At 43.3% G+C, this 24,698-nt stretch overlaps 1 protein-coding gene across 2 annotated transcripts in view; it reads left to right on the top strand.

Moving 5' to 3' along the window:
- Positions 1 to 15,494, top strand: part of DCTN4 (dynactin subunit 4) — a 119,981-nt gene extending 104,487 nt beyond the window's left edge. For both annotated transcript variants that reach the window (XM_069199563.1, XM_069199562.1), the window contains 5 exons: positions 2,596 to 2,669; positions 3,836 to 3,890; positions 9,668 to 9,769; positions 10,318 to 10,415; positions 12,225 to 15,494. In XM_069199563.1, the coding sequence (XP_069055664.1) occupies positions 2,596 to 2,669; positions 3,836 to 3,890; positions 9,668 to 9,769; positions 10,318 to 10,415; positions 12,225 to 12,438 (543 nt within the window). In that variant the 3' untranslated portion in view covers positions 12,439 to 15,494. The remainder of the gene's footprint in view (positions 1 to 2,595; positions 2,670 to 3,835; positions 3,891 to 9,667; positions 9,770 to 10,317; positions 10,416 to 12,224) is intronic.
- Positions 15,495 to 24,698: the final 9,204 nt, after the last annotated feature.

Here is a 24,698-nt window from a genome sequence, read left to right as displayed (position 1 = left end):
AAAGGTGCTTCTATGGCTTTTTTAGAAAACATTCCAATAGCAGATATTTGTAAAGCTGCTACTTGGTCTACACCACACACATTCACTAAACACTATTGTGTAGGTGTTTTAGCTCGCCAACAAGTAAATGTTGGCCAGCAATCCTCAGCCATGGTAATGGTAAAGGTGTTTGTTCAGAGATAAGGACACCAAGTGGGGATTAAGCCTTTTAAGGTTCAAGCTTGAACGACCTACAGCATTAATTAGGTGCTATCAACTTTGCTGAGGAGGAATCATCAATACCATGGACATCTCCGTATATAATATAGAGGTGTCTTTAGCCTTTCGTGAGACAGAGATACTTGGGAGAATCCGAAAATGAGTGCCTGACCAAACATTGGCGGCGCCATGTCACGCAAGTTCTCACTGTCCTAATGAGGCTACTGGTTTTGGGCAGCAGAATCACCTGACTTGTGGGGTACTGAGTACAACTCCTCACCATGTGACGCCTGTCGGCCTAATCTGGGTTTTCCAGCTAACTAGCAGCGCCTCATCTCTGCCCAAGCGCAGGGATGATTGTGGTAACCAGGCGCATGACAAAAAAAGACTCCTCAGGGGAATCGTGGTCGATCAGACCCCGCCCCTTTCTCTCGGTTACATTAGTCTCACACAGGCAAAGACAAACAGAGGCAGAATATAGTTCAATAAGGGTTTATTGAAGTAACTGCATCTTAGATAAAATGGCATGTATTGCGATAACTAGGATGATAAAACACTAGAAGCAAAATTGTGACAAGGAGAGTGAAACACAAAAAAAGTCCCACCATACTGTGATATATATCTTTCCTACCTAAGCTTTTTTGGAGCACAGCGTGATAAGCCCTAATCCGCCCTTCAAGTTTCCCCCCTGGGAAGACATCATCTCCCATACCTGAGCAAGGAAGCTTGTTGTCTAAAAAGACACCATCCCCGTGTAGGCCAGGGATTCGGCAGTCCAAGCAAGCATCTGTAGCGAAGACGTTCAGCTTTCAGCATGCAGTTGTGGTCTTCTGGCAGGAATCCCTGCCTAACCTATGTGGGACAGAGAAGTGTTTTTTATAATAAAACAATGGATGTTCTAGAACAAATTTCCCCACGTAAGGATGTTTATATTTCTGTGAATGTTGGAGACACATCGTACCACTTTTGCCGGTAAACCTATATGGCTGCATCCTTGGGGAAAGCACAAAGCGCAATGCTAAGAACATGATTCTTTTCTAGGGCGAAGGAACAAATAGAAAAAATAAAACACCACCACAAATGTGACTAATGCTAGAAAAATAAAGCAATGCTGAATGAAATGCAACTGACTTAAAGTGCAAAAAGGCAGGCCTAGTTTGCTAAAATAACGTGTCTAAAACATGGCTAAAGTAGCTATACAACAACACTTTCAGGCTACTCCAACTCCTATAGGATAGCTACCGCTTACCTGGAGGGGACTGCTTAACAGTATGCAAAGCATGTGTATCCTACAGCTATCCATGCAATTGAATGGAAAATAATACTTGCCGAGTAGACATCTGTTCGTGGCATGTAGTGCTGTAGATTTGAATGCACCCTTCCTCCTCCCCAGACGCCCTTGGCCGTTTAATTTACCTTATACTTGTGTATATAGTTGTACATATATATTTACAGTTGCATGGACATATCTTTCCCTACACTTCTTCTACACTCCTTTTTTCACCTGCTTGTGGGAAAACAATCTAACAAAGGAGTTGATGCCCATGCGCAATATCATTGAGAAGGAGTCGTCACTTGATCCCAAAGAAAACCCACTTACAATACTTCAAACCCAACACTAGATGGCAGGAGCATGTGACTCTATAGCACTACGTGCTACAAACGGATGTCTACTGGCTAAGTACTATTTTCCTTTCTTACTTCTAAATGGAGTTCTATACCTTTTTTTTTGGGGTGGGGGGTATAAATTCATATTCATAAACGCGCCACTCACCTCCCTGTGTTTCAGGGACACGGTTGTGAATGATGCTGTTAGTAATCCTGGTCTTTCCTGTGATCTCAAAGCACAGGCCTCCTGATGGGCATGATGGACAGGGATAGCTTTTCATTACTAATTAGGCCTGTGTATGAGCACCATTTTATGCTTGGGTTTTACAGTATATATTAGTGGTCTTTTCGGTCATATATACAGATGTTTTCATTTGCTTTTAAAAACCAATTTTAAAAAAGAGAAAGAAAATTATACCCGATTTCGCAAGTTTTCTAGCTGTGTGTTTGTACACTCAAAACTTATTAAAATGTCACGAGATTTTGCAAATGTACACCAATGTCTAACTTTTATGAAATCAGCAGGAACACCAGTGGGGAACTATGGTTACAAGAGTGTAATTTTTCCTTATCCATGATACATCTTTTTGCAACATGCTGTTTGACCAAGGTGTGGCTCACACGGAGATTTTCATGCCTCCATGTTGGCTTAGCTGAGAAAATAGCATGGCATGTTTTGACAACTTTTAGTTTTAAATAGTATTTGTGCAACACACATTTTGCCATTAGTTTTATATTGCAGATCATTTTAATCCCCAAATTTACTTTGTTTCTTCCTTCCTCCAACAGAAATGCGAGCATAACTTGAGTAAACCAGAGTTTAACCCAACGTCTATCAAATTTAAAATCCAGCTGGTGGCTGTGTGAGTATTTTGGAATATTGGACCACTATTTCTATCCCCTTATCCCAAGTCAGTGGTTCTTAACATTTTGACTTCTGTGGACACCCACTTAATCCTTACTGAAACCCAGGAACCCTTTCTGAATCATTATTGGAATCCTAGAATGCCCCAATGGGTAATTAATTACTGGACGCCGGGGACCCCAATCTAAGTTTTCTCTATAATGTGAGTTGCAAAACAATAAATACAGATGCCATCATTCATCAGATATACAAACAATGAAATACCTTATTTAATTCACAGATATAAAAAGTCTAAATTTTAATAGGAAGGTTGGAACGTTTCGAAATTCAGTTGATAACACTCATCAACCATACTATATTCTGTTTGATGCACTTGCACTGCTCCCGTGAATCAGTCTGAGCATACTGCCTTAATTTTTAGCCTCCAATTTCAAATTCCTTGATGATTACAGACTAATGTAAATTTTTCAATTATACATTTGCTTCTTTATATACTTAATTATTTAGTTAATATTAATTTCCTAACCAGCCATGGCCCACCGATTAGGCCTTGTGGATCCCCTGGGGGAGTCTCCAGATCATAGGTTAAGAACCCCAGCCCTAAGTAATACATGGGTTTGGCCAGATATATCATTCTTCCCTGCCGCCTTGTGTGAATCTGTTCCAGCTGCAGTAGGTGGGTCTGTGCCTGTGTCTATCCCTTTTACTTCGATGTGCCTTTTCTTACTGCTTTGAATACCTATTGTTGTGAATATCTGCATGTGTTGCCTTTCTTTCTTGTTCTTTTCTCCATCTGGGACACAAAGCAAATGGTGGTGGGGCAGTTGTGGGGGTCTTGTCCCACACATGGGTAGGACCGTCCTTTTTGGGGTGGGGTGGATGGGATCGTCCCACACTTATGTCTATAATGAAGATTCCCTGTAGTAAAACTAGGATTACAGGTAAGTAACTATTAGTGAGCTTTCTTGCATTATAACTAGTACTTGCATCTTCATATGTCCTCTTTTGAATTGTCGTGCATTGCTGGGAAAGTGGTGGTGGTTTGATCTGAAACATACTAATGTATTTGGAATGGTATGTGGTTGTTGCTTATCTGTTGCTATTTGGGTACGAATTTTATCTCTGTTTACTTAAGCTGTATTTGTATTACTCTCAAATATGTAGGAACTACATTCCGGAAGTAAGGATCATGTCCATCCCAAACCTGCGCTACATGAAGGTCAGTAATTTCCTTTTGGGGAAGAAAGGAGAAAACGAGCATTTGCATTGCAATAGGTCTCGCATTTGCAAGAGTTAGAGCTATTGGTGTTGTAAATGGCAATGTCTTTTCCCTATGTGTTTAGGTTAGGAGTGTATTGGATGTGTGGAGTGGAATTATGTGGGTTGTATTGGAATTGTCAGTTCTAGAACTGTGTGGTGTGGAGTGTATTTATTGTATTTGTGTAGTGGAATTTTGTGGCATGATTAGTAGGTAGTGAGAGCTGTGCAGAATAGATAGAAAGGAAGCTAGAGAGGGATAGGTAGTTTGTGCAGAAAGTGGTGAATGAACTCTGGACAGAGGAGCAGAAAGAGTGTTTGAGAAAGAAGGGGAGAGCAGGCCATAGAAGAACAAAGAGGGAGGACCTGTGTACTCAGAAAACACCCTAAGAAGTGGAGGAGAGCGTGGGTTTGAGGGAGGAAACTACATCTGTGAAAATCTCATACTTGCATGCAGGTTCAAAGCGCCAGCCCGTGTTAAACAGAAAATAGTGCTTCAAAGCCTCTGTGTGTTACACACACAGCACTTTAAAGACAGACCGGATCTAGTTTTTTTCTATACTCTTTTCTTCGGATTCTTGTGGCGAAGGTGAAATGTTACACAGCAAAGGGAATGGGATGACTGAGATGTCTTACATGGCAGGCGCACAACAGATCTCAAGGTGCGAGTAATTTATCCAATTGCGTGTATTTATTTTTTTACACTCTGTTAAAAGCTAAACTTGAAAACAGATACTTCAGAATGCAAAAAAAAGGTAATAAGCCAGTAAGCAGACAGAGGCCTAGCACACTTGCAAATGTTACAACTAGGTGGGATTGCTCAGCAGTCTCTTTCATATGTTCAACATTTTAACAAAACACCATATCAGACCACTGGGTGATAACATGGTTAGTCGCAGCGTGATTGTGAGCTGCGCCTCACCCCTTCATAATACATGAAGGTCAGCGTCAGCTGACGGAACATGTATGCAGTAAAGGTATTAATCATAACAGATCTCTCTCTCTCTCTCCCAAAACACCACCAAGTAACACTGCTGTGTACAATCCGACCATCCCATTACCCAAACAACTGGTACAATTTAGCTCAACGAATTTCTAAAAATGGACACAAATTAATGAAGCTGAGGTTTAGCGTTCCAAGGTGTGTGTGTGTGTGTGTGTGTGTGTGTGTGTGTGTGTGTGCGCCGTTCTCTTTCATGTGCCTCATTCTACATTTGTATTTCTGAGTGCAAGTGTGTTCTGTGAGAGATTGCGGATGTGCACTCATGCCCTGTTGGGAGTCTACAGACCCCCACCCCACTCTGGCCTGACTCTAAGACGCTGTAAAGGTTCCTCTGCTTGTCTCGTGCTGGTGCCCTTTTGTAAAGCTGAGAGGTTAAAGTGCCGGCTCCAGTTAAAGAACCACACATATGCTTCTACGGTGGGGGCCAGACCCTACAATTCTGCGTCTATGTAAAAACAACCCCTCTTCTGTCTGGGTTGCTGATGCCAGAGAAAGCTAATAAACAGAGAGGAGTACACAGGGTGAAAATATCGAGAGAGAAATTAGGAGGGTAGAAGAGGGCGGTCTGGGGAGAGGGGGAACTCACTTTAACGGTGTTTTGTGTTAGGCGTGTGCGTCTCATCTCTGATGGAGGAGGGTGCCCCTGGCATTGACCCTTTTTACACTTTCCGGCTGCCACCCTAATGGGGACCAAGGGAAGCAGTTGGAAAGGAGGGCGAGGAATAAAGTAAATTTAAGTGAAGGGCCATTTAACAACCTGCCACTAGGAGGTGGGGGGAGGACCAGGTTAGTCTTTGCATCAGTTCTCCCCGTTCCCTGTTAAACACAATTTAAATACATGATTGTGTTAACAAAATAAAACAGTGGTAAAACTGAAGAGAAATGCAGAATGGTGATACAAATAAGTGTATTAGCAGAATGGAATGTCTGAAAGAGGATGTGGGGTAATGGCCAGAGCTGCCGACCTTGGAGCTGGGGAACCAAGTTCAAGTCTCTGCATCAGCTCGACATCCTGTGATTGTGGGCAAATCACTTAATCTCTCTGTGCCTACCAAAAAATGCATGTGTCCTTGTGTTACGTAACTAGTGATCTTCTAAAGCACTCCAATACCTTCCGATAGAATTTGCCCTATATAAACCCCCCCCCCCCCCCCCAAAAAAAAAACAGCTGTACAGGGTGACAAGGAAAAATTGACATTCCGAAAACACGGGCTGTAACTAAATTATTTAAGCATTTGCAATGCAATAGGTCTTGCATTTGCGAGAGATATAGCTGTAGGGGTTGTAAATTACTATCTTTTACCTATGTGTTTTGTTTTGGAACGTAGGGTATGGGTGTGGAGTGGAAATATTTTAATTGTTACTTGTGGAATTGTGTGGTATGGAGTGTATTTGTGTAGAAGAATTATGTGGCATGGTAAATATATATGGATGAGTTGTGGTACCCTTTAGGGGCTGTTTTGAGCATTACAGTCTAATGCCAAAAACGGATTTCTGCTAAAGGTTTTTATTGGGTTTACAAGATGATTTTATATGTTTTATTAATGTCTCCTTATTGCGGTTATGGCCATGATTTAGGCCAACATAGCATCCTTATTGCACTCTGACTGTTTGAACACTCTTGCTATGTTTGGGTGACCCTTCTAGTTGATTTCTCTCGTTACTACTCCGTGGTTTTGTGTCTCTTTTTTTTAAGAATTGTGTTAGCCAGCAGCTCTGATGGTGGGGTGGTGAAAGTGGTATTCTATTAGAATTAGCATGGCAGCTTTAAATTAGGATGCTAATGGTAACATTTTTAATTTTGGCTGTAGATGGAGGAAGAAGGTAAATGGAAGTGCTTCAGTTATATGCAGGGCCACTGGAATTATGCGGCAGGAAAAGACCAAATTATAAAAAAGGGTGGACCAATTTATATAGCAAGAAAATTCCAATTATGCATTTACAACGGCAGTAGCTTCAACTCTCGCCAATGTGAGACCTATTGCATTTATTTACTACTTGAGAGTGCATTTGCATGTTTCCAGTTGTGGTTATTGTACGTTGTATTTGCACTTTCTCATACCTCTGCCAGGGCATCTTTATTTTGACCTTGGGTACCACCACCCATGCACAGAGGCCTCTAAAACAGCTATGTCTGTGCAAATTAAGCCTGTCCTGCAGCATCCAAGCCCTTAAACTCCCCCGTCTTAGCATGTTCTATATGCAGCTGAATACAGATCAACAGCATTTTAGACACTTCCTCTGAAGTTGCTCCAAAATTACCGTAAAACACGTTTCGAAAGGTGGAAAGCCTAGCACATACAAACCATTTAGATTTTAATTGCGTTTAATACAGAGTTTGAGCTATTGCCATCTTTGTAGTTTTGGGAACTGTGGCACAGCGTTTGTCTCGACCCAGCTAGCCTAATTGAGGGTGGCAATGGAGGGGGGCTTTACTCTGGTGAGTGGTGAGAGAGGTGGTTCACACTGCTTATTGGAGGTGAGCGACGTTTCCAGTTTGAAGACACTGCAGTAGCTACCATTATTAACTTAAGCTGCACAACTAATCGGGCAGATGCTACTTTTCAGGAGACTGTCAGCCGAGACAAGTGTTATGAAGAGATTATCTTAAACATCAATGTATCATTTAAAATTATTTTATTAAGTTGTTCTGCTGATGTCGAGTGCTAAAATAATTTGGTTAGTTAAAACGATTGAATAGGTTGTTAATACATTTTAAACTTTTCTAGGTTGTAATAATGTACATTTTTCAATGGCGCTTTGAAGCTGGATTTCTGGCACGTATGGACTTTATAAATAAATTACATTAAAACGAAAGAGCCTCAACAGTGCATATAAATATATTATAAAATTGTTGACATACAGTAAGTACTCTGTAAACATGACTGGGTTTTAAAGCATTTTTACTACTTTAAAATGGATGCGAATGAAGGAGAGGATGAGGGAAGTCTGACAGCTATCAAGAACTGGAGAAGAGGCAGAGAGTGAAAGGGGGAGTGGGGAGAGTCCACGCAAGAGAGTGGGCAAGACGGATGGAAAAGGAGGATGGAGCTACAGAGAGAAATTAAACAGAGGAAGGGAGAGAGGCTGATGAGCACGAATAAGTAAACAAAGGAGAAAGCAATGGATAGAAAAGCAAGGGAAGAAAACAGCTAGAGGAGACGAGAAGAGAGCGAAAAGGAGGAGAGACTCGGCTTGAAACAAAATTTGTTGTTTTCCAGCTTTTTTGCACGAATGCTTTAAATGCAACTTTCTTAGTAAGATATTAATTTACAGTATTCTGTCTGCGCAGTCGTGGTACTAATGCCTGGCAAAGCTATATACATGTATACAATCCTGTGAATACACTGTGCCTTGGCCACAATCAACCTACTTTATGGCTCTTGTCTTGCTGCCTGCCTGGTTATTTAGCCACAGCAGAGTTTGTCAGTCTCCCTGCTGCAGTGTGCGCAGGGTGCACAGATGGTCCTATTACTTCTAAAACCAGCAAATCTCAGAAACTAAAGAGATACACTGCCTTTGCACACAAGAACCAATAAATGTTAACATTGAAATAAACAATTAGATACTTTTACGGAAGGCAAGCAGATGCAGTGCAGGTCTGTTTACAGAGACCGAGAATCTCGGAGCGAGAATGTTCTGCAAAAAATAGCACAGTGAGGAGAAAAAGACAGACGGCAGGCAGACAGAGTACAAAATACAGAGCAAAAGTTGAAACACAAGCAGGCAACTACTAAAACAAAAATAGCACCAGTAAGGAAAAAACACAGTCAATAAAACATTTGTAACTTTATTTGTCCTGCTGAGCACATTTCAAGCTCTCTTTAAGGAGAGAGCAGCTCCGATCAGAGCACAACAACTGGTCTTTTCCAGCTTGGGAGAAGGTGGTGGGAGGGATGAATGCTGCAATAAAATTGAAGCAGCTCAGCCTGAAGCACCCACAGTGTAACACCCGCAAAAAGGAAAAATGAAGTAGTCTCTGAAACCAAGAGATAAAGAACCATGACCTAAATATACAGTAGTTTGTCATCCCAGAGAAAAAAAGGAGGGACAAAGAGGTATGACTGAGCACTAGCAGGCCAGGATTTTTAAAATGACACTGAAATTAACAAATGAAATGGCTTTCGGCCCACAGAAATATGAGTATACAAGAGGCTGTATGCTTGCACTCAACCTAATGAAAGTATACAAGAGGCAGTACGTGTACGGTGGACTTAAAAAGGCAGGACAGATGCATTAACTCTATGAAGACATGGGCAGAAGTATACGGACTAGCTTTGAGAAATAAACCAGCCCACACTCCTTTTTCAAATTATGACTTTGACAGAACAGTTGTTTTTTTGAGTGGGATCTCCCCTCCTCCACCCCCTTTACGGGGATCATAATCAATAGTACCAATCACTGAATTGTCCCACTCATGTCTGGGATACTTCAGTTCTTATGAATATGACTTTGAAGAGAGTCGGTATTACATGTAAGTAACTTTTCCATCTCTTCAAAGGGCACGAGCAGATTAAAATATTGGCTGGGCCTTCTCTGCCTTTCATCCTCCTAAGCTGTTAAAAAAATACTTTTGATTTGGGGAAAAATAACTTATTTGCAGTGCTGCGAGATTGGAAGTAAGCAAAAGATAGAGTTTATGGTTGTCCTACTTAGATAAGTGTGTCTTCATGGATATCTTTCTCAATTATGAAGATAGCATGTCTGAAATATGTCCTTGCTTCTATTTTCTCCAGGAAAGTCAGGTCCTCTTGACATTGACTAACCCAGTAGAGAACGTCACCCATGTGATGCTTGCTCCTTGTGAAGAGGATCCAGAAGATGATAATAAGGCTAAGGTACAGTTTCCTGCTCAAGATTGACTTTGTGATCACATTATTACTCCTCACAAACTGTACCTAGGCAAGCTAAGAATTCGGGAACCCATTCTTTTCACAGAGTATGATAGTGCCTGATCATAAAGGGTCGGCAACATAGTAGCAGCTCGAATTTCTTTCTTATTACACTTTAAAGTGGGTTTTACATGAAACCGCTGCACCCTGATTTTGAGTCAAGATTCACAGACATAATTCAACTTTCTACTACCTCCCGGTAAAGTAATGCATTGTATGTTTCTGTCCTGTTCAGTCCACAAACCTGTGTATTAATGTGTAAAGGCATAGTACTTGTTTCTGTGTGTTTTTCCATCTCCTCTGTGCTCATCTTTTGGAATCAACTACTTCAGACTGACCTTTCAGAACACAACAGAAACTGGGAGGTCTTTCAAAGCCTGTTAGTATCCGGTGTTTAGTGACATCCTTTAGAATTTCCCAAAATGAAAAGCATGTAGGCCCCTACAGTCATTGGATAATGATGCCCTTTCTTATTTTGCTGTATTATGTTACAGGTAGTCGTTCCTTTGAAGGAGCTGGTTCTTGCTGGAAAAGATGCTGCTGCAGAATATGATGAACTTGCTGAACCCCAGGATTTTCAGGATGATCCAGAGTGAGTTTCTCTTATTAGGGACAACCCCCCTCCCCCTCATTTACCTGCACAACTCCTCTCCCCCTCATTTACCTGCACAACAAGTGATCTTGGGACAGCTTTAATCACTTTGAGAGCCTTTGAAATGACTGACTCAGAGTCAGATGCGTAGAAACCAGAAATTAATTGTCTTATTGTGTAAGGGTTTGATCTGCACTCACTTTTCTTTTCTCTTGGTGGATTTGTTTGTATGCACCTCTAGTGTCTGCCACTGCACCTTTGCCTGATTTTTCTTCTTTTGATCTGCCTGGTTGACTTCCCATTTACTGGTACTGCAAAAGGTGCTCCAAAGTCAACAATGAGTTGCCATAGGTTGACTGGGCCTGGGCGGAGTTCTGCTATGCAGAACTCCGCGAAGTGCCGAAAAAAACTCTGCGGTGTTCCGCGAGCAGCGGAATATGGGTAAGTCTCACTGATTTTTAGCGCAGGAGTATGACATCATGTGGTACTCCAGAGGGCACTAACTTCTTTTTGCCGCTCAAGTAGATTTTCTACTCGAATGGCAGCTTCCACAACACATGCTGCAGCTTTCTCATTGCGAGCTGTTGCTGCCTACCGCTCGTGTCCAGAAATCTTGCTCACTGTCATCTACTTAACAATTCCTCTTGCTCGCGCTCACCAACTTAACATTAGTGAGCGAGAGAAAAAAACTCTGATCCACTTCACTTTGCGGAGTTTTTCGGAACTGCGTGGATTGGGGAAAACTCCGCCGATGGAGTGGAATTCTTCACCCATCCTTAACGTTGACTTATTTAGGCTTCCGGTACCACTTTAATCAGCTGCCTCAAATTGCTGCTTCTTGGTGTGTGTGCAGTATTTGATCATCAGTAGATTCACACCTACATCCACTTCATTACATTGAAGTATGCCATACTCTTTATCAACCATTGAGGATGATTAGGAAACTTAGTAACACCTAAACGTAGCATGAGTTTTAGCTTTGAACTTTGCAGATTTTTTTTTTTTTTATCCAGTGTTATCTGATCTTTAAATTTGGAGTTAGAAAAATGGATGTGAAAACATGAGTATTATGCTACCACCAGATCACTTCTGCTCCTTCCTCAATTAAATAATGTATTGTCTTAAAATAAAAACACTACTTTAATTTTCAAGGTTCAGATAATCAAACCCAATTTTACATAACTCCCTGAAAAGGTCTGTTATTCTTCCATGCTAGAAAAGACCCCAGTACTGTTTTGGAATTCGTCTTCAGAAAACAATTATGGTGGCGATGCATAACAATGTAAAACAATTGGGTTATAACTTCTATTTTTATGGCTCTACTTTTTCCCCATAACAAGTCCTGGTGCTTTCACTTCTTTATGTACTCTTTCACCCCCCTCAATTATGTCTGATGCTTGTGGATATAAGATGATTAAAATTCCTGGACCATTTTTGTGACCACATTTTAATATCCTTTGCCCACATTTTTACGGTCCTCAAAATGCTCTTTAAAACAACCACTGATAATTGGGGGCAGGGGTGGGGAGGGGGTGGCGGGGCATTTCAGGGTTATTGCAGCCAGATATATCCCCATTCAAGATGCAGCAATTTAAAACTTGTCGTTTTCTCTGAATCATAACTTATCACTATGTCAGCTGCATTGGAAATCCAGATTCCCTATCATAGGATCTTTACACATTGATTAGAACCATCTGTAAGTTGGAGTCTTTTTTTTGTCTGTCTGTTACAGACCAGTATTGGAGATCTATTTTTTTTTTTTTGTTTGTTTTTTGTTTTTTTTAATGCTGCTTCATTTGTGTCTTGCAGTGTTGTCGCCTTTAGAAAAGCTAACAAAGTGGGAGTGTTCATTAAGGTTACACCACAGCAAGAGGAGGGGCAAGTGATGCTGAGCTTCAAACTAAAACACGAGTTCAGGAACCTAGCAACTCCTATGCGTCCCACTGACGAAGGGGACTCTTCATCAGAAGCTGTTTGGCTGTCCCACCACGTGGAGCTCAGCCTTGGGCCAGTTGTCCCATGAGCAGGCAGAAACACTACGTGGACTTCAAGTTCTGGCTACATTAGATCTGCTGTCTTCTTGTGGAACGAAACTGGTGCTATTCTGACAACACTGCTTGTAAAATGTTATGTATGATATTAAGAGCATCAGAGGATGTAACAAGACAGGAGGACTCTGTGGGCTAGGAAAGGAAATATGGCCAAGTAACTTGTATTTTTTTTACTTGAACAAATGACAAACTGCCACCTTCCAGCAGATTCCTCCTTGTCTTTTACAACAATCCTACTAAGAATACTGCTTTCTGTGCTATTCAGGGCCAAGTAGCTTCAGCCCTCTAAATGCTTGCATATGTAACTCATCCCTTCTGGTATCAATTTTGCTGATTATTAAAAGTGCATGATTGCAGTTACTGGGGTTTAAAGTTCATCCCCAGTATGTGGAAAATGTAATTCACAATCACACAGAGTGCAGAATTTCAGATCTGCCTTCACTGTTAGGTCTTTCTTGATAAATCTTGCTTCACCGTTCCATAAACTTGTATTTAGGCAGCGTTTTGAAATTGGGGGAAACTCCTGTTAATTTTTATTTCTAATCAAGAGCACGGTCACACAGAAATGTGCTGCTTCCTGTTCGCTTCCTTTTCAGCATCTAGTATTACAAACTGTACAGCAATTTAGAATACATGCACACTGATTTTAACATATTTGCCATTATATCTATGGAGAGCAAGGTTGCAGATAAGTGTGAAAACCGGATTCCTGCCAGTTCATTAAGCACAGAGAAGTTCAGTTCTGGCGCCCAGTCACTATTTTTCCTTTGAGGTAGTAAGAGTGTGCCAGAGAAGGTTTCAGCCAAGCATGAAATTAAGTTTGCAGCGATGAAGCTGATTTTCCCCTAGTAATTAGTTTCAGCTATTGTACTGGGTTTGGTGGTGTGCATGTATATATTATTGCTTTGTAATCTTTGCCCTGTCTCAAACACAGGTGACAACTGCCAGATGTCATGGCTGTGTTTCTGGTCAGTTGACATGCCTTGTGTATTAGCAAACCAAGTAAAGGCGACTGCCTTTTTTATGTTTTTTTTGTTTTTTTTGTTTCACAGATAAGGATTTCCCAGGGCTTCAAGTTATGACATTTGTAAAGTTAAGATGGGCAACCAGTCTCAAGTTAATTTGACCGTGGGGTGAATTTTACAAACCATGAAACCCAATCTCTGGCCCTAGATTGAGTGCAATGCTCGTTTTTTTTGTACAAGGTGATCTCCCTCACTGCCATCTACTTCTGAGCTAGTTTAGCATTTTCTTCTCAGAATTATGCTCAATTTCCCGTGTGTTACAGAACATACAGTGTTTAATTTGGGTACTTGGGTCTTCGAGTTTTAATCCATACTTGATTGGTTAGCTAGTTACAGGGCTAGCTACAGCACACATCTGGGATTAGCCACAGGCAACTACCAGAACTGCTGTTCAGAGTGCCTGGGGAAAAAAACGTTCCTCTTGTAATTAGACGTTGATGTCCATTATTGGAAGTGATGATGTACTTGGTCTTTGAGGCCATGCCAAGACTTCAGGAGTCAATCGTCAGGGCTGAAATACTGTTCAAGGAGTGCTGTACCAGAGTGTTTGTGATGATTAAGATAGTGCTGTCCATTCGGAGAGGTGGTTTGTTTTTCTGTGCTGACGTACTGAAAACTGCTTTATTCACAAATAAAGAGGATTTGAATATTTTGAGTAAGAAGTCTCCTGTGAAAAAATCAGACCATCGACCAATAGAGATGTCCTGCCAGAATCTTTGAGGCCTATTCTTACATATTCCCAGTCCTCTATAATTGCCTCATGTTTTATTGATTGTCAGCAACTTGGTTTGTGTATTTTCAGCTTGCAGCTCCCCACCCAATCCCATTTCTTTCTTAATTTGTGATGCGGAGAATATTCACCATGTCCTTGTCTTTTCTTTGTCTCTGAGCGCAGATCACTGTTGTATGTTTACAGCCTCTACGGTTATTATGATCATTGAGGCATTACCAGTATTTATTCCAGTGTGAATTGTATGTATTCCATAATGTAGCCTGTATTGATGTTTTATATACTTAGGATTCAGTTGCTGTCACGAAGCGTACAGTACCAAAAGTTACTTCCACCTGATGTCAGGTTGGTCCACATTTATTCAGTTTATCTTTTCACATTACATTGTGTCAGCTGGACATAGATTAATCCTGCAATTAGATGGTGCACAGGTAATTTTATTTTTGGTAGCACGAGTAACCTGTAACAAATATATACTAGTGAATATTCACATCACGTCTGCTCCATTCTCCCAAACATACTTGCTTAAAATGTCACTCACACTGCACATCCATATTCTACACATGAATGAAAATATTGAAATCTCGCCTTTCAGATGCATCATTCTTTTAGGTTTAAAGTAACAGTGTACTTGTAACTGCTAGCTGCAAAATATAACCTCTTTACTTTGTTTTAAAAAAAAGAAAAATACAGGATATCCCAATGTTGGTTCTAAAATTAGTAAAGAAAATTGGATTCCCGATATTACAGCTAAAGTTTACCATGGGTGCCCTCAAATTTTCATCTGTTTCTCTTAATTTAAAATGTAATCTGAAAAAGGAAAGATTCTTAGAGTTGAAAACTAACAGATTCCTTCCAACAGATTCATCTGGACATTTGATTATTTCTTTTAAACTGTTTTTTTTTTTGTTTGTTTTTTTTAATTCAATTTGTAAACTTGTGTGATTATTTTATCTATTGCTGTATTGTAGACCGTGGATAAAATATACATGTTTCAAAGAGTAGTCAGTTGCCAACCATGCAAAAAAGGAAATCTTTCAATACTTCATGCCTGTTTAATTTGTCTCTTCAATTTTATTATGAGGTAACTTCAGCGATACTTTTTCGTTTATTCAAAAAACCTGTTGACTCATTCCGTAGGCTGAGACCATGAATGGAGGGCTTTTTTTTTTTTTTAGGCCTACTAACATGACTGCATCAATAGCAGGGGAACTGTAATATTGTCACTTTAACTTAATGTAGTGAAATAAATGTTAATAAAGCAGACAAGGTACATTCTATATTGGTTTGAGTTATTTCAGAAGTATCCGAGAGGTTGATATGTTCTTAACAACTCCATAGCTCTGACATCTACCAAATGTGTGAAGGGAGTCCCTCGAGAGATGTGTTTTTAATCTACATATACATACTGAACAACCTTAACTAAATTTGTTTGCCGTTTTCTCTTGTGATGAACTTCACCATACACTCTAGTAGCCTTTCCAGCTAGTGAATGTTGTATTTGGAGTTTCAATCTAGGAGAAATCACTTTTTGGATGTTTGAATTCTGTAAGGAAAATAAATCTTAGTGTTTTGTGGCTTATCTGGAGGCAAGTGAAGATCCTTCTGATGACAACCCACATTGAATCCATAAATTGTTTTCTCTCCAACCGTAGAGCAAAGGATTGTAAGATCTACCAAATTCTCTGCAATTTGAAGGACAGAAAAATGTTTCTCCCGCACTACTTTGAAAAGTTCACTTCTGAGGAGGGTGTCATGCCTTGTAGGCCTCTACTAAGGTACACTGGGACCTCAAGCATCAGGTGCTGGCCTTCTATTTGTAGTTGTAGATTTCTGTATACCTTGGTCTTGCATTGCCTTTCTCTCCGAAGTAGGGGTAAATAGAACCCCTGTATCATCACCCCCCCCCCCCCCATTTTGTTGATCTTGTTGTCGATTCTTGGCAGAATTTTCATCACCATTCTATGTTTACTGGGCTAAAAGATGGTGTCCCCACACTCTTCCCCTCTCTCTTCCCCCTACCCCTTCCCCCTCCCCCCCCAACATGTGGGCCTCATTCCAGAAGAAGGGGACAAACCAATGCTATTTTGCAGGAGATCACATTCTGCCACCACCTCACAAAGAATACTAACCCTAACAAAAATCCATACAGCAACCCTGTTACCACCACCCCTATATGCCTCCTACTCCAGGCAGCCATCTGGACATAGAGGAGGCTCCCATTGTTGGTCTAAGGACAAAAGAGAAATGTACTCTTATACACCTGCCACAATTTCTCCAAACTCCTAACAGCCATTGAAGTTGAGGGGGAAATTCTACCCCGTCAACTCCAGAAATAGCTGTCAATCACTTTAGGCAGGTGGGTGCTAGTCTTGGTTTATTTTGGGCGTATGCTGGAATTTGTCATGAGACCTGCTCAGGTTCTATACAGGACAGCCAGTTTTACCCTTTGACCAAACGTCTTCTCCAGAGTTCACCAAGTGCTTGGCAACAGTGTTGGCTTTTCTTCAGAGGCAGGGTCATTGGGTCTTCCCCTAGACAGCTGGCTGATCTTGATGGGTGGCTATGGGTTGCCTTTCAGCAGAGAAAAAACAGTGTTGCTTTAACACACTGTCTGCAGTTCTTGGAAGCAGTCTTGGACACGTCTTGGGGGAAAGCTTTCCTATTAAGAGCACATGCTGAAGATCTCGGTATGAGTCAAGTAATTTCACAATGTGTCTTCTTGCACAGTTCACACCTACAATCCTGATTGAAGACCATCTTTCATGACAATATCTAGGAATCCTTTAAGTTGTGTATATTTCTCTGTAGGTAGTCTGCTTGATTTTAAAACTAATTGATCTGTGTAGGAGGCTGGCCTGGTTTGTAGTGGGTACCTGAGGTACTTACATCTTATACCAGGTCCACTTGTCCCTTATTAGTGGAATGTAGTCCGTGTCTAGAAGCCAGGCTCTCTAGGAGTAGTGTGCATGAGCAGCCAAGGCCTAACTAGGAGCCATTCAAAGCTCATGCAATACCATTGTAATCACACAGTACTCACACACGAAAGAAAATAATCTGTTACAAAAATATAGGTACTTATTTTAGTGAAACAAATGCCAAAATACCATAGAGACTATACTCCCTCAGGAGGTAAGAAATACACAAATTATATGCACTAGAATGCAGTTTTAGCTGTAAAACCAGTTAGAAAACAGTGCAAATAGTGAAAATCACAATAGTTAGAAATGGGCTTAAGGGGGAACACAAACCATATACTAAGAAACTGGAATGCGAAAGACTGTTTCCTTCCTAGGGAAGTGTAGTGTGTAGAGGGGCGTTGGCAGTATAAGAAAACACCTAACTTGAGTAATAGAACCAACCCCAGAGCCCAGGAAGGCAGGATTAAATCACAGGAACTTTTGAAGAACACGAGAAAGAAGATATTGCAAGAACCAGAAGAGACTGCAAGAAACCAACTATGGATTCCTGGGCATGAAGACCTGTGGAAGAAGGGTACCAAGTCCAAGAAGCACTGAACAGTCAGGGAGAACAGGAGCCCCTCTTAACCCGGATGAAGGTGCAAAAGAAGAACCACCGGTTAAGAACAAGTCAGTACCCAAGAAGTCTGATGCGGGTTCCTGGTTGGTGCAGATGATGTCCGACTCCGGATGGATGATTGCAGTCTGGTTTGCATCTCTGGATTCCAACAACAAGCCTTGGCTCACGCAAAGCTCGCGATTAGCAGAAAATGGTGCTGCCCAGGACCAAGAGGAACCTGGTAGACTCTACCCAGGAGGGGGAGTCAGAAGGGGCTCTCGGCAACTCAGAGAGCCCTCGGAAGACCAGGCAGTGCGCACAGGAGTCCCACAGCACAGAGACGAAGAAGGTGCAAAAAGAGGCCCACGCAGCACTACACAAAGGGATCACATGCCGCAGGAGAACCACTCGGGAAGCTGTGCATCGCAGGAAGGCGTGCTGGGGGCCATAGCTGCATGGTGCACAAAGAACTTCGTGGAAGGATGCCAACAAGCCTTGGCAACTGCAAAATACGCGGTGCACAGGGGTTCTGTCTTGTGTGAGGAGGCAAACTCTTACGTCCACCAAAGTTGGACAGTAGGACGTCAGGACCACCTTAGTCCACCATCTGTGATGCTGGATCCAAGCACTTCGTCAGGAGAGGGGATCCACGCCACCGGTCGTCGCTGCAGAGGTGTACCTGCTGAAGCCGGGGAGTGACTCCTTCACTCCAAGGGAGATTCCTTTGTTCTTCTGGTGCAGGCTGAAGAGAAGCTGTCCACGGAGGATGCACAACCTGGAAACAGTTGTAGTTGCCGGCAGGAGCTGAAGATACAATGTTGCAGAAGTCATCTTTGCTGCAGTTTGTGGAGTTCCTGGAGGGTCCAGATGCCGTTTCTTCAGTAAGAAGGTGAAGTAAAGGATGCAGAGGATTCCTGCTGGAGTCTTGCAATCCGAATCTGAAGAACCTCCCAAGAGAGAGAACCTAAATAGCCCTGAAAGGGGGATTGGTCAGCTAAACTGGTAGGGACCTATCAGGGGAAGGCTCTGACATCACCTGCTGGCACTGGCCACTCGGATGCTCCCAGAGTGCCTTGCCAACTTGCCATCCAAGATGGCAAAACCCAGGGACCCTCTGGAGGAGCTCTGAGCACTATCCCTGGGATGGTGATGGACAGGGAAGTGGTCACTCCCATTTCCTTTGTCCAGTTTCACGCCAGATCAGGGACTGTGGGTCCCTGAACCAGTGTAGACTGGATTATGCAAGGAGGGCACCATCTGTGTCCCTCAGAGCATTTCCAGAGGCTTGAAGAGGCTACCCCTCCCAAGCCGGTAACACCGGTTTCCAAAGGGAGAGGGTGTAACACCCCTCTCCCAAAGGAAATCCTTTGTTCTCCCTTCCTGGGATTGAGCTGCCCAAGCAGCAGGAGGGCAGAAACCTGTCTGAGAGGTGGCAGCAGCTGGGGCTGCCTGTAAAACCTCAGAAGGCTGTAATGGCAATACTGTGGGTCCTCTAAGGAACCCCCAGAGTGCATGGAATCATATAACCAATGCTGGCAAAAGCATTGGGGTAGGATTCCAACATATGTGATACCAAACATGCCTATTTTCGGAGCTACCATTATGTAGCTGGACATAGGTAGAGACCTATGTCCAGTACATGCGTAAAATGGCATCCCTGCACTGACTAAGTCCGGGAAAATGGTCCTGAAGGTCGTGGGGGCACCTCTGCTAGTGCAGGGGTGCCCTCACACACAGGCACTCTACACCCTGCCCTCGGCAGAAGGGCATGCTATAGGGGTGACTTACAAGTGACCTGGTGCTATGTAAATGGCAGTGAAAGGGTGCATGCCAGTCCTGTAGAAGTCTTTGCATGGCCTCCATATGTGTGGCAAAAAAATGCTGCAGCCCGTAGGGGTCCCCTGGAACCCCACTGCCTGGCCATGTTCACCAATGGTGGGAAATAACTACAGATAAGTGGGTACTAGATCTGGTCATCTGTGGTCATACGCTAGAGTTTATACAGGGACCCCCAAACATGCCACCAAAAGGTGCGCCTCCCTCACCTTCATTTATTTTAGAGGGAAGCCCTCATCATGCTCCCCAAGGGAGCGATCGAGCAGGTACCATTCACCCAGAAGGACACGTTTGTACCCCTAGTTGTTTCCTCATAAGAAAGAAATCAGGAGAGTGGAGACCCATTCTGGACCTCAGAAAGCAGTTGGTCCACACGGTCACTCTAACAGACATCCTGTGTCTTCTGAACCATGGAGATTATATGATGGCTCTCAACTTGTAAGATGCATATTTCTACAGACATCCTGTGTCTTCTGAACCATGGAGATTATATGATGGCTCTCAACTTGCAAGATGCATATTTCTACAGTTCGATGGCATCTGTCGCTGTAGATACGCATGTTCTGCAATAGCTCGCCATCTGGTGTTGGGCCGGAGTGTTACAAGTTGTTTTTCTTCGAAGAAGTCTTTCGAGTCACGGGACCGAGTGACTCCTCCTTTTGTCTCCATTGCGCATGGGCGTCGACTCCATCTTCGATTGTTTTTTTTCCGCCATCGGGTTCGGACGTGTTCCTGTCGCTCCGAGTTTCGGAACGGAAAATTAGCTAATTTCGGAAGATTTTCGTCGGTATTGTTGCGTTCGGGATCGGCGTACTTAGATTCCACACCGCATCGAAGATCGAAGAGCTCCGGTGCCCTTCGGGGTAGTTTTTTCGATCCTCCGTCGGGGCCTGGTCGGCCCGACCGCGTGCTGAAGAACGCCGATGGAACGGACCCCGTTTCGTTTCTGCCCCAAATGCCACAATAAATACCCCTACACAGACCAACACTTGGTCTGCAACCTGTGCCTGTCACCTGAGCACAGCGAAGACACCTGCGAGGCCTGTCGTGCGTTCCGGTCCCGAAAAACACTCCGAGACCGTCGAGCCAGAAGACTTCAAATGGCGTCCGCACCGACAGCCCAACGGGAGTTCGAGGAACAGGAAGAAGAAGGTACCTTCTCGATCCAAGACTCAGACTCCGAAGGATTCGACGACACACAAACCGTGAGTAAGACGTCGAAAACCACACAAAGAAACATTTACAAGGCCCAGGGGACGCCACTGCCACCAGGCCATGGCTCCACCCATAAATTCGGTGACCGACCGTCGGCACCGAAAAAGGCCAAAACAGTGCCGAGATCGTCCGACTCCGGTCGAGACACCGGCACGCAGCCTTCTCGGGACCGAGAAAGTGCTGGAGACAAGCCTCGACACCGAGATGCCGGTGTGGACACGGCTCGACGCCGAGACAGCGGCACCGAAACAGATCGACGCCGAGAGGTTTCGGCCCCGAAAAGGAAAAAAGTCACCTCGGAGCCGAAAAAACACGCAGACAAAGTTTCGACGCCAAAACAAACTGCAAGCGACCCAGCTTCAGGCTCTTATACAGAAGAGCACTCGCTAACCTCTCAAATGCAAAAGCATAGGTTTGAGGAAGAGCTACAAGCAACTGATGTGGACCATACGCAAAAGCGTATCTTCATTCAGCAGGGGACAGGAAAAATAAGCACCCTTCCCCCCATTAGGAGAAAGAGAAGGTTGGAGTTCCAGACGGAACAAGCACCACAACCAAAAGTGGTTAAAAGAATTACACCACCACCCTCTCCTCCGCCCGTGATTAACGTTTCACCAGCACAAACTCCATCTCACTCCCCAGCTCACACCACCATAAGCCAGGGTGACCAAGATCAGGACGCATGGGACCTATACGACGCCCCAGTGTCAGATAACAGCCCGGAGGCCTACCCTACAAAGCCATCTCCACCAGAAGACAGCACCGCGTACTCTCAGGTGGTGGCTAGAGCAGCACAATTTCATAACGTAAGCCTCCACTCAGAACAGGTCGAGGATAATTTCTTGTTCAACACACTCTCCTCCACCCACAGCTCCTACCAAAGCCTGCCTATGCTCCCTGGTATGCTCCGGCACGCAAAAGACATATTTAAGGAGCCGGTCAAAAGTAGGGCAATCACACCAAGGGTGGAAAAGAAGTATAAGCCGCCTCCTACGGACCCGGTTTTCATCACTACACAGCTGCCACCAGACTCTGTTGTTGTAGGAGCAGCTAGGAAAAGGGCCAACTCTCACACATCTGGAGATGCACCACCCCCAGATAAACAAAGCCGCAAGTTTGATGCAGCTGGTAAAAGAGTCGCAGCACAAGCTGCAAACCAGTGGCGCATCGCGAACTCCCAGGCACTACTTGCGCGCTATGACAGAGCCCACTGGGACGAGATGCAACATCTCATTCAACATCTGCCCAAGGACTTCCAAAATAGGGCGAAACAAGTGGTTGAGGAGGGACAGACCATCTCCAACAACCAGATACGTTCCTCCATGGACGCTGCAGATACAGCTGCACGGACAATTAATACATCTGTAACTATCAGACGGCATGCATGGCTCCGAACGTCTGGATTTAAACCAGAGATTCAACAAGCAGTTCTCAATATGCCTTTTAATGAAAAAGAACTGTTCGGTCCAGAAGTGGACACAGCGATTGAGAAACTCAAAAAAGATACGGACACTGCCAAAGCCATGGGCGCACTCTACTCCCCGCAGAGCAGAGGGAATTACAGCACATTCCGTAAAACGCCCTTTCGAGGGGGGTTTCGGGGTCAAAGCACACAAGCCAGCACCTCACAAGCAACACCGTCCACTTACCAGGGACAGTATAGAGGAGGTTTTCGGGGCCAATATAGAGGAGGGCAATTCCCTAGAAATAGAGGAAGATTTCAAAGCCCCAAAACCCCTACTACTAAACAATGACTCACATGTCACTCACCCCCTCCACACAACACCAGTGGGGGGAAGAATATGTCATTATTACAAAGCATGGAGGAAATCACTACAGACACTTGGGTTCTAGCAATTATCCAACATGGTTATTGCATAGAATTTCTACAATTCCCTCCAAACATACCACCAAAAGCACAAAATTTAACAACACACCATTCCAATCTCCTGGAGATAGAAGTGCAGGCACTATTGCAAAAGAATGCAATCGAATTAGTGCCAAACACACAAATAAACACAGGAGTTTACTCACTGTACTTTCTGATACCAAAGAAGGACGAAACGCTCAGACCAATCCTAGACCTCAGAGTAGTGAACACTTTCATCAAATCAAACCACTTCCACATGGTCACACTACAAGAAGTATTGCCATTGCTAAAACTACACGACTACATGGCAACTTTAGACCTCAAGGATGCTTATTTCCATATACCAATACACCCATCGCACAGGAAATACCTAAGGTTTGTATTCAAAGGAATACATTACCAATTCAAGGTACTGCCTTTCGGATTAACAACCGCACCAAGAGTCTTTACCAAATGTCTAGCGGTAGTCGCTGCACACATAAGAAGGCAGCAAATACATGTGTTCCCATATTTGGACGACTGGCTAATCAAGGCCCATTCGTTCATACAGTGCTCAAATCACACAAATCAGATCATACAAACCCTCTTCAAACTCGGGTTCACCGTCAATTTCACAAAATCCAAAATTCTGCCACGCAAGGTACAACAATACCTGGGAGCCATAATAGACACATCAAAGGGAGTAGCCACTCCAAGTCCACAAAGAATTCAAAATTTCAACACCATCATACAACGCATGTATCCAACACAAAAGATACAGGCAAAGATGGTATTACAACTCCTAGGCATGATGTCATCATGCATAGCCATTGTCCCAAACGCAAGACTGCACATGAGGCCCTTACAACAATGCCTAGCATCACAGTGGTCTCAAGCACAGGGTCACCTTCTAGATCTGGTGTTAATAGACCGCCAAACTTACCTCTCGCTTCTGTGGTGGAACAACATAAATTTAAACAAAGGGCGGCCTTTCCAAGACCCAGTGCCACAATACGTAATAACAACAGATGCTTCCATGACAGGGTGGGGAGCACACCTCGGTCAACACAGCATACAAGGACAATGGAACGTACATCAAACAAAACTGCATATCAATCACCTAGAACTTCTAGCAGTTTTTCAAGCACTAAAAGCTTTCCAACCAATAATAGTTCACAAATACATTCTCGTCAAAACAGACAACATGACAACAATGTATTATCTAAACAAGCAGGGAGGGACGCACTCCACGCAGTTAAGCCTGCTAGCACAAAAAATTTGGCATTGGGCAATTCACAACCAAATTCGCCTAATTGCACAGTTTATACCAGGGATACAAAATCAACTCGCAGACAATCTCTCTCGAGATCACCAACAGGTCCACGAATGGGAAATTCACCCCCAAATTCTGAACACTTATTTCCAACTCTGGGGAACACCTCAGATAGACTTGTTTGCGACAAGGGAGAACGCAAAATGCCAAAACTTCGCATCCAGGTACCCACACAAACAATCCCAAGGCAATGCCCTATGGATGAACTGGTCAGGGATATTTGCTTACGCTTTTCCTCCTCTCCCTCTCCTTCCTTACCTGGTAAACAAACTCAGTCAAATCAAACTCATATTGATAGCACCAACTTGGGCAAGGCAACCCTGGTACACAACGCTGCTAGACCTATCAGTGGTACCCTGCATCAAATTGCCCAACAGGCCAGATCTGTTGACACAGCACAACCAAAATATCAGACACCCAGATCCAGCATCGCTCAATCTAGCAATCTGGCTCCTGAAATCCTAGAATTCGGGCACTTACAACTTACCCAAGAATGTATGGAAGTCATAAAACAAGCAAGAAGGCCATCCACCAGGCACTGCTATGCAAGTAAATGGAAGAGGTTTGTTTGCTACTGCCATATTAATCAAATACAACCATTACACACAACTCCAGAACATGTAGTGGGTTACTTGCTTCACTTACAAAAATCTAACCTAGCTTTCTCTTCCATTAAGATTCACCTTGCAGCAATATCTGCATACCTGCAGACTACCTATTCAACT

This window comes from Pleurodeles waltl, chromosome 7 (assembly GCF_031143425.1).
Source record: "Pleurodeles waltl isolate 20211129_DDA chromosome 7, aPleWal1.hap1.20221129, whole genome shotgun sequence".
Classification (NCBI taxonomy): domain Eukaryota; kingdom Metazoa; phylum Chordata; class Amphibia; order Caudata; family Salamandridae; genus Pleurodeles; species Pleurodeles waltl.
The sequence above is the reverse complement of the archived record's forward strand: the minus strand, read 5'-3'. Positions and strand labels throughout refer to the sequence as shown.